This window comes from Camelus dromedarius, chromosome 13 (genome assembly GCF_036321535.1).
Source record: "Camelus dromedarius isolate mCamDro1 chromosome 13, mCamDro1.pat, whole genome shotgun sequence".
Taxonomy (NCBI): Eukaryota; Metazoa; Chordata; class Mammalia; order Artiodactyla; family Camelidae; genus Camelus; species Camelus dromedarius.
In genome coordinates, this window is record NC_087448.1 from 13,027,662 (window position 1) to 13,042,761 (window position 15,100).

Below are 15,100 nucleotides of genomic sequence, written 5' to 3' on the forward strand. Positions count from 1 at the left end.
ACCTCCCTCATTTTAAAACTGCTTGTTTTTTGATAATCATTATTATTGGACCTTTCCATTGCCTTAATGTCAAATACTCTTTAAGTTTCCAGTTGTCATCACACGAAGCAGTAATGTTTATGGACCACATCAGTATCCAGAAAAGGTACATTTAACTTCTGAATCCATAATATGTTTTAGTGATTGTAACTTCTCATTATTTAAAATAATCTTTCTTCAGTTATTTGTTTAAGATAATCTGTGTTGTAATTAACCATAATCATAAATGCTACATAGGCCACATGCAAATCTCATCAAGTTTAGAGTTTGAAGACTCAAGTTTAAGTCTCAGCTCACCAGCTGGCATGACCTTAGGCCCTTTGAACATGGTATTTAAGTTGACGGGTAATTATAATACTTAAGAAGGACTTCGAAGGATCCAGTGAGATGATGTATGTGAAAACGCCTTGTACTTTGTGGGATTCTAGTGTTACACCAGTGAAGACTCCTTCCTGGTTTGCAGTCAGACTGGTATGTTAGGCTGTAGAGAAATGTCAACACTAGTTGGAGAGTGATGCGGGAAGCTCGAACATAAGTTTGTCTTGGTCAGCTGGTCCAACCCCTCTGTGTTGCTGCAGGCCTGAATGTCTTCCAGAAAGTAGTTTAAGTAGCGAGTAAAGAAATGTAGATAAAAGGCTGAAAATGCCTGTGTGGCCGATTCTGTATCATTAAGCTCAGTGTTAAGTAACTGTTAGTCTCTCTGTCTAAAGTCTCTCTCTCTCTAAGACTGAGTTTTCTCACTTCCTAGCTGGTTGCACTGATCTGTTTGCCCAAGGGAAAGTGTTATATCATGATCTGCTGGTATTAATAGCTACTTGGCTTGGTTTTTGAAGTATCTTTAACAGATTTATTAGAAATTCAGTAATTTCTTATCTTACCCTGTTTAACATAAATTTTCTTTAAATCCAGTGGTACTGGAATTACTTTTTATTAATTTCACAAGCACAAATTGAGTGGGTACTATATGTAAAATAATAAGTAAGAGATGATTCTTGCCCAAATAAATCAACATAAAAATGAGTTTTGTGATGAGAGCAAACTGTTCATCAAGATTTTTTCTGAACTTTTTCACTATTTGCATCATTTTTCCTCATTTTCATCTAGCAGATAACTGATTTTTGTGAACTACGAAGCGATCTTAGAGTTCTTTCATTTATCAAAATTATAATAAGTGTTTCTTGAACTCCTGATAAGAATTAGCAGTTATCCATAAGTGTATTTCTTGACAATAATAATCTTCTAATCTTATGATGAGTTCAGATTCATATTAATGAATGAATTTCCAAAGTCTAAAATGATATTTAAATTTTTTTAGGTTATTCCAAAATTTATATCTTTACTACAACACAACAGGAAATGGTATGTCATTATTTACCTTTATACCCATGTTTTTCTGATATGTGATAGTAGTTAGTGTCAGTCTTTCTTGAAAATCATGAAGTTTTAGAGTTGGAGGCCATAGACTTGAATGTCTCAACAAATTTAAGAATTCTTCCTACAATCAGTGTAATAGTTTTTTAAATAGTTATAATCTGAAATTCATCTTTATAATTTAATTACTAATTTCAATTTAAATGATCTACCCTAAAATTTTGAGTTATAGCATTAAAATTTACCATCTGTCTTTATATAATTTTACCTTTTCAAAGGGTTTATTTAATTCATAGAGCTACAGATATTCTTCAAAATGAACTTAAGTTATCAAATTGATGAGTAAATATTTCTCAGGGGTCACTTATATGTTTGCTGCTTTCCGACTGAGTACCTGCAGAGGGGTTGGAGATCCTTTAAGAATTATGGATAAAATTTAGAAGTCATGATGATTTATATTTTCAGTAAAAGATATCTAGGATCCTCCTGGGATTGGCTTCTCTGGAATTGTACCCAGTCATCGCCTTACTCTGGTTTGGGAGAATTTACTTTTTATACTTTATGATTCTCTTTCATTTCATCTTTTTAGTTGCATTCATGGATCAGGGCTTCAAACAAGAAATTTCCTTTATGCTACTGATGTAGTGGAAGCATTTCTTACTGTCCTCAAAAAGGGGAAACCAGGTGAAATTTACAACATTGGAACCAATTTTGAAATGTCAGTTCTACAGCTTGCCAAAGAACTAATACAACTGGTATGTATATATTATAAAAGGGTACTATTTTCAAAATTGTCACTGAGTCAGTGACAGTAATCACTAATTGTCAAAATCAACAATTTACAGTTTACTCATTTGAAAAATGAAATAGGAAATGTATGCTGAGATGTTCATTATTTGAAACTGTATCATTCATTTAGTAACAGCTTTTCAGGAAAAAAAATTCCAATACATTAAATGTACATACCCATTATAAGACATATTCAATTTGAGAAAATTGAGTATGAAATTGTGTGCCCTAGAATCAAGGAACAATGATGTGTAAGTAACAATTGTGAATGTATGTGTGTATTAGCATCATTTATAAATCTCAGGATTCAGTAGAAAGAGGACCAAGCGAATGGAAAAACTGATTTTCCTTTACGCCACTCGCAGAACGCTCTGTACTCCAAACGTGTGGGTTTCCATACCAAGCAATTCTCAGACACCAGCTCGTGTCCTACAATTTAACTTAATTTCGACATTTTCTACTTGGAGATAGCATCAGATCCCACAGGTTAAGGCCTCAGTCCCACAAGACTGCCCTCACTTCACCTGTCAGTCACAAGACCTGGTTGTCACCTGTGCCTCTGATCAACCACCTGTAAATCTGAGGTAATTTTCTGGAGTGGTTCACAGAACTCAGGAGAACAGTTTACTTACTAGATTACCAGTTTATTACAAAGGATGGAGGAGCTGCATAAGGCAATCTGCCACGCCCTCTCCAGGTGTGCCCCCTCCCAGCACCACCATGTGCTCAGCAGCCTGGAAGCTCTTCTCTTGAGTTTTCACAAATATTTCATTAAGGAGCCATGATTGGTTAAATCATTGGCCACTGATGATTAATTCAGTCTGAAGTCCCTTTCCCCTCCTTGGAGGTGCGGGCAGGGAGGCTGAGTTCCATCCTTCTAATCACATGTTAGATTCCTTTGGCAACCAGTCTTCATCCTTAGGGGCTTTCCAAAAAAATCACTCATTAACATGAACTCTGGTGTGGTTGAAGGGACTTGTTCTGAATAGCAAAAGATACTTTTATCTCTTGGGAAACTGCGAGGGTTTTAGGAGCTCTGTGCCAGGAACAGGGATGAAGACTAAATATCTATTTCTTATTATAAATCACAGTATCATGCTGAGTAATGATCATAAGCCAAAAAAATTTATTTTCTCCCATAGTTTATATAATGTGTATTCTTTCTGAGCTCAGACAGAATTTAGATTATAAAGTGTAGAAAGTGTTAATAAAATGCTCTTTATCTTGGCCATCTCCCCCACTCGGAGGAGGTTGTTTTTCTTGTCTTTTGAATCATCTGTTGAATACCGTTTTTATTCTCTGGTCTCATTTTATAATTTGACTCAAAAGTCTTCTCCATTCTGACAGATCAAAGAGACCAATTCAGAGTCTGAAATGGAAAACTGGGTCGATTATGTTAATGATCGGTGAGTAACAAGTTAAAACATTGGGGAAAAGTGTGAAATCTTAGGTACTTATAAAATTGTAAAATGTGTGGACTTACCCAGTAAAGTTTATCTCTTGAGTTTTCTGCTAAAATATTTGTTCCTAATTATAAATAATGTAAGAATAAAGTGTAGCATTGTTACTTATAACAGCTGTGTAACTTAAAGAAGGTTATTGACCCTTTCCAAGGCTGAGGTTTCCTTGAATGTGAAATAGAGATAATATACCTTGCTTACAGAAGAATTTAAAAATTTAATTTATAATGTATATAAAGTATCAGATCCAGGGTGTGGAACATGAGTCCTGATATGTTTATGTGTATTTATTTATTCATTCATCAGACATTTAGGTATGAGGCATTGCATTCATACCTAGATTGTGGTTGAAATAAGAAAAGAATAAGTCACAGAGATGAGGCATCTAGATTATAGATGATTTTTAACGTATACTTTATTTTACAAATTTTCTATAAAAAGTGTGTCATCAGGGAGAATTTCTTGAGAAGAAATTAGAATTATGGTAAAGATGCATGGACACACATAATTTCTCTTAGCATTTAAATTTGTAAATATATATCCACAATGTTATTTTAAATCTGTTTGTTTTCCAAGACCTACCAATGACATGAGATATCCAATGAAGTCAGAAAAAATACATGGCTTAGGATGGAGGCCTAAAGTGCCTTGGAAAGAAGGAATCAAGAAAACAAGTATGTTATGAATTGATCATTTTAGGGTAGAGGGGGATTCAGGAAAATTTTGAGGCACAGTAATTTTTAGAACACTCCAAATTCAGCAAAATGTGGTGGTGAATCACTTTCACTTTTGAAATTCTTACATTTAATATATTTCTAACAGTAGTACTTAAGTATCTTGAATTTCATAGACTAACTTTTGGTCAGGCTTCCTTTGTCTTAGTACCATTTATCAGGTACCTATTTCATTGGTTCTCTGGCACGCTTTTTCAGTTTTTTCACCTCCTTGAAAGGCATGTGTTTTACAGTCACTAGTGTCTTATAATTATTATTTCAACTTTTTTTTCCTTTCTTACTGATACATAAAATAGTGGTCCATCTTAAGATCAGTGGCATCTTAGATTTGATGAAATATAGACATTGATGTCTTTGAGTGTCTTAAGTCTTTTTATACTGAAACAAACAAGTAGGAAATAAATTTAGTATGTGCAGAAATATCCATCCATTGAAATAAGTGTAAGGTCTGTATATATATGTTAAAATTCTATTTAGAAATGTACTCATGAGAAAAGATATCCAAGTGTAGGAAAAAAGTCTTGATTCAGAGCTTGACATACAAAATACTTGTGTTGAATTTTAAATAGCAAATTCAAAATAATTTATCAGTTTTTGAACTAAAAAATGTATTAATCGGATAGCAACATAAAATGATTTTACATATTAACAGAAGGAAGTCCACATCATCTCACTAGGCCTGTCATGCAGTATAATGAGTGACATTTACATGAACAAAATACTGTACTTTTTTTTCTGTAACTTTATTTTTTCCATAACTTTAAAACCAGTGCAAATGATTTCTCTCCCTTTCCCCCTGAATTCCCTAAAATCTGAATGTTTTAACACTTCATACTAGTTAATTCAACATTGAAGGACTTTTCAAGTTATAACGAAAAAAAATAGTTGATTTTTAAATCTAAGTTTTCAGGTATTGAAATACCTTCTGATTAATGTCACTGGTTCAAAGTCACATTCTTTTTGTCATTAGGCAACCCTTGCCTGCACATTAGCTGATGGGCAAGACTTTTCTTACTTAGCAGGAACTCAGTAAATAATGGTTAGTTTTTTTATTTTTTATTTTTGTCTTTTGTTTCATCAGTTGAGTGGTACAGAGAGAATTTTCACAACTGGAAGAACGCGGAAAAGGCGTTAGAACCCTTTCCAGTACAATCACCGTTTGTATAGTCAGGACAGTTTTCAGAGAAAGAAGAAAATTTCCCTACCTCGACAAGTGATATGAAATCAAGTGACCAAATGAAGTGTCCTCTTTTCATTTGGAATCAGATTATGACTTTTTGTATAAAATTCAAATGTACAATGCCTCAATCTTGGAGGAGTTTCAGTATTCGCATAGGACTTAAATATCAAAATTCTCTCAGAAATCTTTTCTCCTGAAAATTAGGAACTGATGGGCCTAGGAAGATGTAGGTGTGGGCTGGGAGGGAGGAATCCCCTGGTTCTGAGAGCAAGGACAGGTAACAACTCTGGGCAGATGACAGCCTCCCCTGGCACCGCACTCAGCTTCCCAGCCTTTCCCACCGCCTAGAAAGACTCCGAAGTTTTATAGGAAATACAGGATGAGCCTTATGCCCTAATTTATCTTTTTTTAAGGTTTGATGTTGTGCTATAATTGCTTCAAAAATGGAACAAAATGGAAGCATATCTAGCACTTTTTAACTTTTGATAATTTTTTAAAATTAAGTTAAATATTTATAAAAAGAAGTATGTAGTTTTTATATTTTCAAAATCAGTCATTGAACTATATATAAGTAACTTTGTATCAGAGAAATTTTATCATGTATTTACTGTTTAAAATAATTTTATTTATAAAATTGTCAGTATTTTAATGTACTTAATGTAGAATGTGGCTTTTTAAAAATAATGTATGTTTTTATTTTGCTGTAGAAAATGTTTTTAAACACTTGATTATATATTTTTAATTCCTCTCTCTCCTAAAGACTTTAAGATGATTTGAAAAGGTAATTGATTGCATATTGCCTTGAGAAAAGGAAAAGAGTCAAAGATGGTGCCTAGATTTCTGGCTTCAGTGTATGAGTGATGGCTTGTTTTCTCTGTGAAGCAGGAAGCAAGGTTATTAATTCAGAGTTGGGTGGGGGGGTGGGGGCTGGGAGTGGAGTAGGGGCCTTGGGGATGTGGAGATTGGAAAAAGAGTAATGAACAGATCCAAAATTAGTAAGAGGATTTGCCAAACAGGAATGAAGCACAAACTGAAGTTGAACACTGTAATTTCAGAATTCTGATACATGTAAAAATAGAGTGAGCCAGAATTGGGCCCAGTAGGAAGCTGACTGGGCACCAGGACAAGAGAGTTGAGTGAGAGAGACTGAAATGATGGTCCCCTGGTCTTAGTTGTGTAGGAAAGAAAATGCTTCTTGGAAATAGCCTGTAGCTCTAGAGAAAATGGAGAGGAGGAGAGGGCATAAGGGAGTGGGGGTTAAGAGATCAGAGAGGCAGCTGTAGGAAGTTGCAGGAAGAAAATGGGACCAACTGAGAGCAGACGGTCTTTGATAGAGCTTGGTCATTGAGGGTAGATGACAAAATAAAAACACTTTTTCTGTGTCATTTGTTCTGTGTCATTTGTTCTTGTACATGTTTTTGTGTACTTTTATTTCCAGTTTTAATGTTCTCAGTGTGATTTACTTTTATCATTTGTCTAATCTCAGGAGATAACCTTGATAGGCCTTAAACATATAATGAACAAAGTTTGAAAAATTTATGCAGAAAGTGTTAAAAAAAATTGTTCCATGTCATATGTCGTTAGGGAAATGTAAATTAAAACAGCAATGAGATACTACTGCACACCTATTAGAATGGCCAAAATCTGGAACACTGACACCACCAAATGCTGACAAGGATGTGAGCAACTGAACTCTGGTGGGAATGCAAAATGGTACAGCCTGTAGAATTCTCCCTGTCGTCACCAGCATCAAAAACCCTCCTGAGAAATGTCAACTACTCTCGTCACTTTAATTGCCATCTTTTCTCTTTTTCTTTTTTAGTTGAAGTACAGTCAGTTTACAATGATGCATCAGTTTCTGGTGTACAGCATAATGTTTCAGCCATGCATATACATACATATATTCCTACTCTTTTTCATTATAGGTTGCTACAAAATACTGAATATAGTTTCCTGTGCTACAATTTCAGTTTCTTATCTCTAGCAAAGATCTCTTTTCTGAGGTTCCGATCTCCAGTTTGAAGTCAGTGTGATAGGGCCTCCAAAATTTAAACATAGAATTACCATTTGATCCAGCAATTCCGCTCTTAGATACATATCCCAAAGAATTGAAAGCAGGATCTCAACAGATCCTTGGAGACCAATGTTCAGTGCAGCATTATTCACAATAGCTGGAAGGTGGAAGCAACCCAAATATACATCTACAGATGAATGCATAAATAAGATATAGTCTGTACTAACAGTGGAATGGTATGATTCCACTTACATGAAGTACTTAGATTAGGCAAATTCATAGACACAGAAAGTAGGACAGAGGTTTACCAGGGGCTGAGGGGAGGAAGATAGTGAGGAGTTACTATTTAATGGATACAGAGTTTCTGTTTGGGATGATGAAATTCTGAAAGGAGATAAGGGTGATGATTGCATAATGCTGTAAATGTACTTAATGCCAGTGAATTGTACACTTAAAAATAGTTAGCATGGTTAAGTTTTTGGTTATGTATATTTTTGCATAATGATAATTTTTTTAAATGTGTACCCAGACCAACAGCATTTGTGTCAGTTGTTAGACCTGCAAATTCCTGGACCCCTTCCTAGACTTACAGAATTAGAAACTTGGTAGGGGGCAGTGATTCTGATACACCCTAGTGCTTAAGAATCCCTGCTCTATACCATGGAGGTGGGGAAATGAGGCCAGAGAGAAAAGTGGCTGGGTCATGGAAGGCCTTGTCTGCCATGAAAAAAGTGCTTGGACCTCATCCTGAGAGTTAATTCAGGATCGAAGAAAGAAATCAATGTTGTTAGATTTTTGGGATTTATCTAATTCTTAATTTGAAAACTAATATGTGCCCGTTGCAGAAAGCTTGGAAAACTAAATTAATTTTAAAAAGCAAACTGCCCATTGTTTACACTTGGAAGCTTACCCCTGTTAATATTTAGATGCACGTTCTTCATTTCATTTCTTGGAACATATAGACACATTTTAAAAAACCAAAATGGGATCATAATGGACCTACTGTCTGGGAGCCTGCTTTTTTTCACTAAGCAATATATCACAAACATTTTTACACATTATGAGATCTTATGCCATTTTCATTGACTGCAGAATTACGTTTTTGATAGCTCATTCTGGCAACAGTGTGAAAGATGAATTTAAAGGAAGGCAAGATTGAGCCCCTGCAGGGATCCAAGTTACGAAGCTGTTGCAGTAAATCAGCCTGGCGATGGTAAGGCCTAAAGCATGGCGCTGCCAGCAGGTAGCATCATGGGCAGTTGGGAGAACTCTTGAGATTAGAAAACTTGTTGATTGATTACATGTGGGAGGTGCACTTCCTTGACTTGGGTGGTATTTTAAGATTTTGAATGTTGAACTGGCAAGAGTGGAGAATGGTAAATTGTGTTTGGGAGATGTTGAGCTTTAGGCATCCATGGGTTATCCAAGTGGAGATATCTTATAGTCAAACCTATGAATCTGACATTCAAATTAGTGAGTGGGATTTGAAATCTACAGTTGCATATCTGGGAGTTAAATGGCTATTTAAAACCCTAAGAGTGGATTAAATTCCACCCCCCAACCCCGACCCTGAGGAGAACATACAAAATGACAAAATTGTTGGTGGGTGGCCTGATTCGTAGACAAGCCCTGAGAAACACCAAGGTCTTAATTGCAGGCAGGGGAGCCAGAGAGATTAAGAATGAATGGTTAAAAATAAATAAATAAAAATAGAGGAGTGGGAGAGAACAGGAGGAAATAATATCACAGAAGCCAAAAGGGACAGACATTCAACAAACAGGTGGCCACTTGAAGTTCAGTAAAACAAAGATTCAAGAAGCTCGCATTGGTTTTGGCGATGTGCAGGCAGATTTCCTAGAGTCGTTTTTGTGGAGTATGTGGGGTGGGGGAGAGGGAGAGAGAGCATCTGGGTAATAAAGAATTGAGTAGTGATTAAGGTTGGAGAAATGGAGAAATGGAATTTAGATGAGTCTTTCAAAGATCTGAGTCAAGTCAAATTAGGGTCAGCCCTAGGGAGGATACAGGGTCAAGGAAGCCCTAGGAGGATGTGGTATAGTAAGAAATAGATCTGAGCTTTGTCCCAGGTTCTTGGCACAGGCTCCTAAAACCTGTGGTATTCCCTCAGTGATTGGAGTGTCTTTGTTATTCGTAAGGAGCCCCTTTAGATTACACTTCGTATGCTAATGAAGGGACTTAGGGCAGGGCCTCCAGACAGTCTCAGGTTGGGACTGGTCACCAGAAGAACCAAGCGATTAGAGACTGGGATCTTTCAGCACCACCCACTGACCTACAGGAAGGGGAGAAGGGGGCCTGGCGCATAAACTCCACAAAAACTCTTGTACAGAGAGGTTTGATGAGCTTCCAGGTTGGTGAACAGGTGGAGAAGCTGGGAGAAGGGTACACCTGGAGAGGATGTGGGAGCCCTGTGCCCCTCCCTCTACACCTTGCCCTGTGCGTTTTCTCTTCCATCTGGCTGTTCTGGGTTGTATCCTTTATAATAAACTGGTAAGCGTAGGTAAAGTGTTGCCCTGAGTTTTGTGAGCCATTCTAGCAGATTATTGAACCCAAGGAGGGAGTCACAGGAACCTGAGATTTTTATAGCCAATTGGTCAGAAGTACGAGTAGTAACCTGGACTTGCGATTAATGTCTGAATTGGAGGCAGTCTTGTGGGACTGAGCCCTGCATCAGTGGAACTGCTGGATGGGCAGTTCTATTTTTAATTTTTTGAGGAACCTCCATACGGTTTTCCATAGTGGCTGTACAACAACACTCTTTTAAAAGAAATTTTTTTAATTGAAGAGTTAGTTTACAATATTGTGTCAATTTCTGGTGTACAGCATGATGTCTCAGTCATACATAATACAGACATACATTCGTTTTCGTATTCTTTTTCATTATAGGCTACTACAAGATAGTGAATATAGCTCCCTGTGCTATACAGAAGAAACTTGTTGTTTCTCTATTTTGTATACAGTAGTTAATATCTGCAAATCTCGAACTCCACAACAACAAACTCTTGAGACGGTATCCCACTCTGTGTCTTATGTCCTTACTTCCCAGTCTCTCAGCGCCTCGTTGTAACCTGATTTCTGCTCCTCTTACCTTACTGAGTCTGTTTTCACTTCACCATTGTCGCTCATAACTTCCTAAATGTGAAAGATCAATTTTCTTCCTCTTTTCCCAGCAGCACTTGGGCCTGTTCACTCCCCAGACGTCACGTTTTCTTCCTTTGCCTACAGCAGTGCCCCTCTCTCCCATCTCACTTACCATTTCTATTCCCTTCTTTTTCTTGTTGGCTTTTAATTCTACTGCCTATTCCCTAAGTTGACAGTTGGGGCTGGATAATGCTTGGTTGTGGGTCTGTCCTGTGCACTGAAGGACACGTAGCTCTTCTAGGTCCTTTGAAATCTCAGTGCCTCTGTACAGCTATCTGTCCTGTGAGAAGTGCATCTTCCTCTTTGTTGACGAACCCCTAGTCAACCTTCAAAACCCCACCTGAATGTCACTCACTCACCAAAATTGGCCTCACCTGCAGATGTTGAGGTTCTGCCCTCTGTATCACCATCACACTTACTCATTTGAGTCACCTGTTCATAGGTTTGTGTTCCAAATAAGACTTCTTGCTCCTGGGAGTGTAATCCTTTGTGTGTCCCAGGACCCGAACATGCAGCATCTCTATTCATTTCTGGGGGTTTGAAAGGAGCAGGTTCTTTGTTGCTGTCTATGTTTTTCTTGGTTTCCCCCCTGCCTCTCTTCACACACACATTCCCACTCCAGGCACAACTTCTTGCTTTTCACACACCACTGACCACATAAAGCTCACTTTTTCCTTGAAACCCACACTTTAAGAAAGTGTTAAACCACTTTTGCAAGTCTTGTGCTTGCTACTGATTTCACTTATGTTTTGTTGTCATTTAGAAGGACTGATCTTTATTTTATTTATTTTTTATTGATTTATAATCATTTTACAATGTGTCAAATTCCAGTGTAGAGCACAATTTTTCAGTCATAAATGAACATATATATATTCTTTGTCACATTTTTTTCTCTGTGAGGTACCATAAGATCTTGTGTATATTTTCCTTTGCTATACAGTATAATCTTGTTTATCTAGTCTACAATTCTGAAATCCCGTCTATCCCTTCCCACCCTCTGCCCCCTTGGCAACCACAAGTTTGTATTCTATGTCTGTGAGTCTATTTCTGTTTTGTATTTATGCTTTGTTTGTTTTTAGATTCCACATATGAGCGATCTCATATGGTATTTTTCTTTCTCTTTCTGGCTTACTTCACTTAGAATGACATTCTCCAGGAGCATCCATGTTGCTGCAAATGGTGTTATGTTGTTGGTTTTTATGGCTGAGTAGTATTCCCTTGTATAAATAGAAGGACTGATCTTTAATCCTCACTTTGGTCCTTCATTGTAGAAACTTCTGTCTTTGACTAATTGTCCTTTGATCTTTTATTAGCTTTACCAGTCGGTTTTTCTAATACTGCTGTGTTTATAGCCAAACTCATTATATTCAAATTGATACATTTTTTAAAAATATTCTGTTTTTACCAATGTAATCTTTCAATCCTAAATGCAGAAAGTAGGAAGCCCCCTTTTCATCGTCCTGACTTAATTAGGTCAATTTTGAGGAGCAGAAGAAGCAATAGTTTCTCTCTCGGCTCTAAACTGCTGGATAATCCTCCAATCAAATGTCTAATAACAGCTCTATACTTTGCTTATTCCTTCATCTACTAGCTTGGAATGAAAACACTGCTCACTTAATGGCCATAGTTGTGAGAATTAACTCTAGGGTTAGAAGAGGAGGAAAAGCACATATGCAGGTTAAAATGCTGAATTAAATGGACAGAGATAAGAAATTTTAAGTAAGATAGGCCAAATAAGCCCTTGAGAAACATCTTTCTATTTCCAGCAACTTTTAAAACTTTGATTAATGGTTCTGGAGTTCTGCCCTTCACCTATTAAGTAGAATAAACTTAGGTAAAAATATAAAACAATTTTTCTTTGCCCAGAAAAAAGCCTCCAAAGTCAGATGTTCATTTTAGCCATTTGGATGTCACATAACAAGTGGAAATTCCATGTGTTAATTTAGAAGCTACACATTTTGCTTTAATTAATCTGCCATTCTGCAGGTTTTCCTTTTGCCTTCGTAACATTCTAAATAAGTGTGCTACCTCTGACTTACTCTGCAAATATTTCAGCTGTCAAAAAAAAAAAAAATAATAGCGTACTACCTAGCTAAAATTGAATCAGTTTAAAATTCTCAGGAATTGAAATTGTGGTTGCATAAGCTAGTGGACTAATCAAACCACAGTTTCAGCTGATGTTTCTGCAATATTCTAATTACTGCAATCTGATTTTCCCGAGTAATTACAAAGGTCAAAACTGAAAGTCAGATTCGAAGAAGAAATTAAAAGTTAAGAATAAGAGACAAGGAAGACGTCTGTATCCCCAGCATATGTCATGACAGATTATTAAATTGACCTTGTAAAGTTAAAGTAAGATTTTACTGCAAATCACTTTGGAGTTGACTACAAGGTATGGAAATAGGTTCCACATCTTCTTGCAACAGCATGATTTCATTTAATTGTGTTATTTTTTTCAAGAAATGTGATTCATTATATACTAAACAAACAAAATTATATCTACACTTTTTTAGAAATTCAAGTATAGTTGATTTACAATGTGGTGTTAGTTTCAGGTGTACAGCAAAGTCCACATGTTTTGATTTGTATGCCTTTGTAAGGCTTTCATATGTGAAAAGCAGAAGTAAGAAAAAAAAAATCCTTTGTCAGACTACCTGATTTGGTGATTCCAAAAATATGGTCCTTAAATATATAGGACCAACCTCAGCATTAATGGACAAAGGGGCTACTACCTAGACTGATGACAGATTTTGGGAAAGGCCTCTCTATTTTCACAAAATATATTTCTAGTTGTATTCTGATGCGTAAGATCCCATTAGTAAGCAACACAATTCTTCAATCTTTAGTAAAAAAAAAAAAAAAAAGCATTAAAATTCAGAAATTTTAGAATCTGTAAGATAAATATTTATCTTTTTTCCATTTTATTGTGAAAAATTGAAAATATACAGAAAAATTGGAAGCTATATTTCTCCAGCTAGATTCAACAATTGTCAACATTTTGCTATATTGATTTTATCCATATGTGTGTGTCTGAGACATTTCAAAGTTGTAGACATCACGACACTTCAACCCTAAGTACTTCAGCATAAATCTCCTAAAACCCTAGCAATCTCCTGCATAACGGCAATACCGCTTTACACTTAAGGAAATTAATAGTCATTTCCTAATATACATATTTAAATTTCTCCATATTCCCCCGAAAGCTAATGGAATATACCACCATAACATGTCACTTTGGCATAAGATGTTATGTGTTAATTGAGAAGGCAATTGAGAAGATGAAGATACAAGAAAAGCTCTCTGCCCTCCTCCTATTTGCCTAAAAGCAAGACATAGTTATAAAGATGACCCCCTTCCCTCCCTACGAAGAAGGACCGAGGTTAATCCCCAGAGACAACTGTACACCCGGATCAACACACAGGGTCCTGTCACTTCTCTACAAATGTCCTGTTTTTGTCCTGTTACTTCTCTACAAATTTATTATTCTTTTGTAAGATGCCATATAAACCCAAGTTCTAACCACGCCTTTGACTTACTCATTACTGGGAGCTTCCGTGTGTATATACAATGTGCATGTTAATAAACTTGTTTGTTTTCCACTTTTTGCCAGACTAACTTACAGGGCTCCATCCAGGGAACCTAAAACAGGTAAAGGGAAAACAGACCTTTTTCCTCTACAACCCCAAAAGTATCGATAGCTTTTTTTTTTTTTTCTTGGTACTGGGCTCCACAAAGCTCCACACATTACTTTTGATTATGTCTTTCTAGTCTCTTAAGTATAGATCTCTCCCCCCATCTTTTTGGTGTTGTTGGGTTTTTTTTCCCCCATAATATTGGTATTTTGAAGACAGCAGGCCAGATGCCTTAGAGAATGTCTCTGGATTTGTCTAGTTATTTCTTCACAGTATCGTCTAACTTATTTCTTCATTTTTTTTAATTTCATATAAACTGGAAGTTAGGTTTACCTAGAGACTTGAGCAGTTTCAGGGCAAACATGTTTTGGCAAGAAGCCTTCCTGGTTGATACTATGCACGTTATATTACAGGACTAGGAGGCCCATAAAAACGTCTATTTACACTGACATATGAATGATTCCTAGCAGATCCTTTTCTGAACCCAGAGTTTTATTAAGAGGCAGTGAAAGCATTTAGACCTCAAGATTCTTAGAACAATAAAGCTTCTTCACGTGCAGAGGAAGTGAATCAAGTTAGTGTAAGCAAGAAGATTCAGCACTGAGTAAGGTCAAGGAGATCATCTGCCCTGAAACTTAATGTCCCTAAAGGGTACGTGACCATAGATTTAAAGGAACTGCCATTTTTTGATAAAGCTGGCCTAATACAGGGACAAGCATGGTGCA

The 15,100-nt window shown here is 36.5% G+C and overlaps 1 protein-coding gene across 4 annotated transcripts in view; it reads left to right on the forward strand.

Annotated features, from left to right (window-relative positions):
• Positions 1 to 15,100, forward strand: part of LOC105089211 (dTDP-D-glucose 4,6-dehydratase) — an 89,597-nt gene that overhangs the window by 12,737 nt on the left and 61,760 nt on the right. For 2 of the 4 annotated variants that reach the window (XM_031466201.2, XM_031466203.2), the window contains 5 exons: positions 86 to 145; positions 1,355 to 1,398; positions 2,000 to 2,165; positions 3,547 to 3,605; positions 4,236 to 4,333. In XM_031466201.2, coding sequence (XP_031322061.1) covers positions 86 to 145; positions 1,355 to 1,398; positions 2,000 to 2,165; positions 3,547 to 3,605; positions 4,236 to 4,333 — 427 coding nt within the window. Of the gene's footprint in view, positions 1 to 85; positions 146 to 1,354; positions 1,399 to 1,999; positions 2,166 to 3,546; positions 3,606 to 4,235; positions 4,334 to 5,474; positions 6,959 to 15,100 lie in introns of those variants that run through there. The other 2 variants (XM_010980226.3, XM_031466204.2) reach the window with 2 other exon arrangements.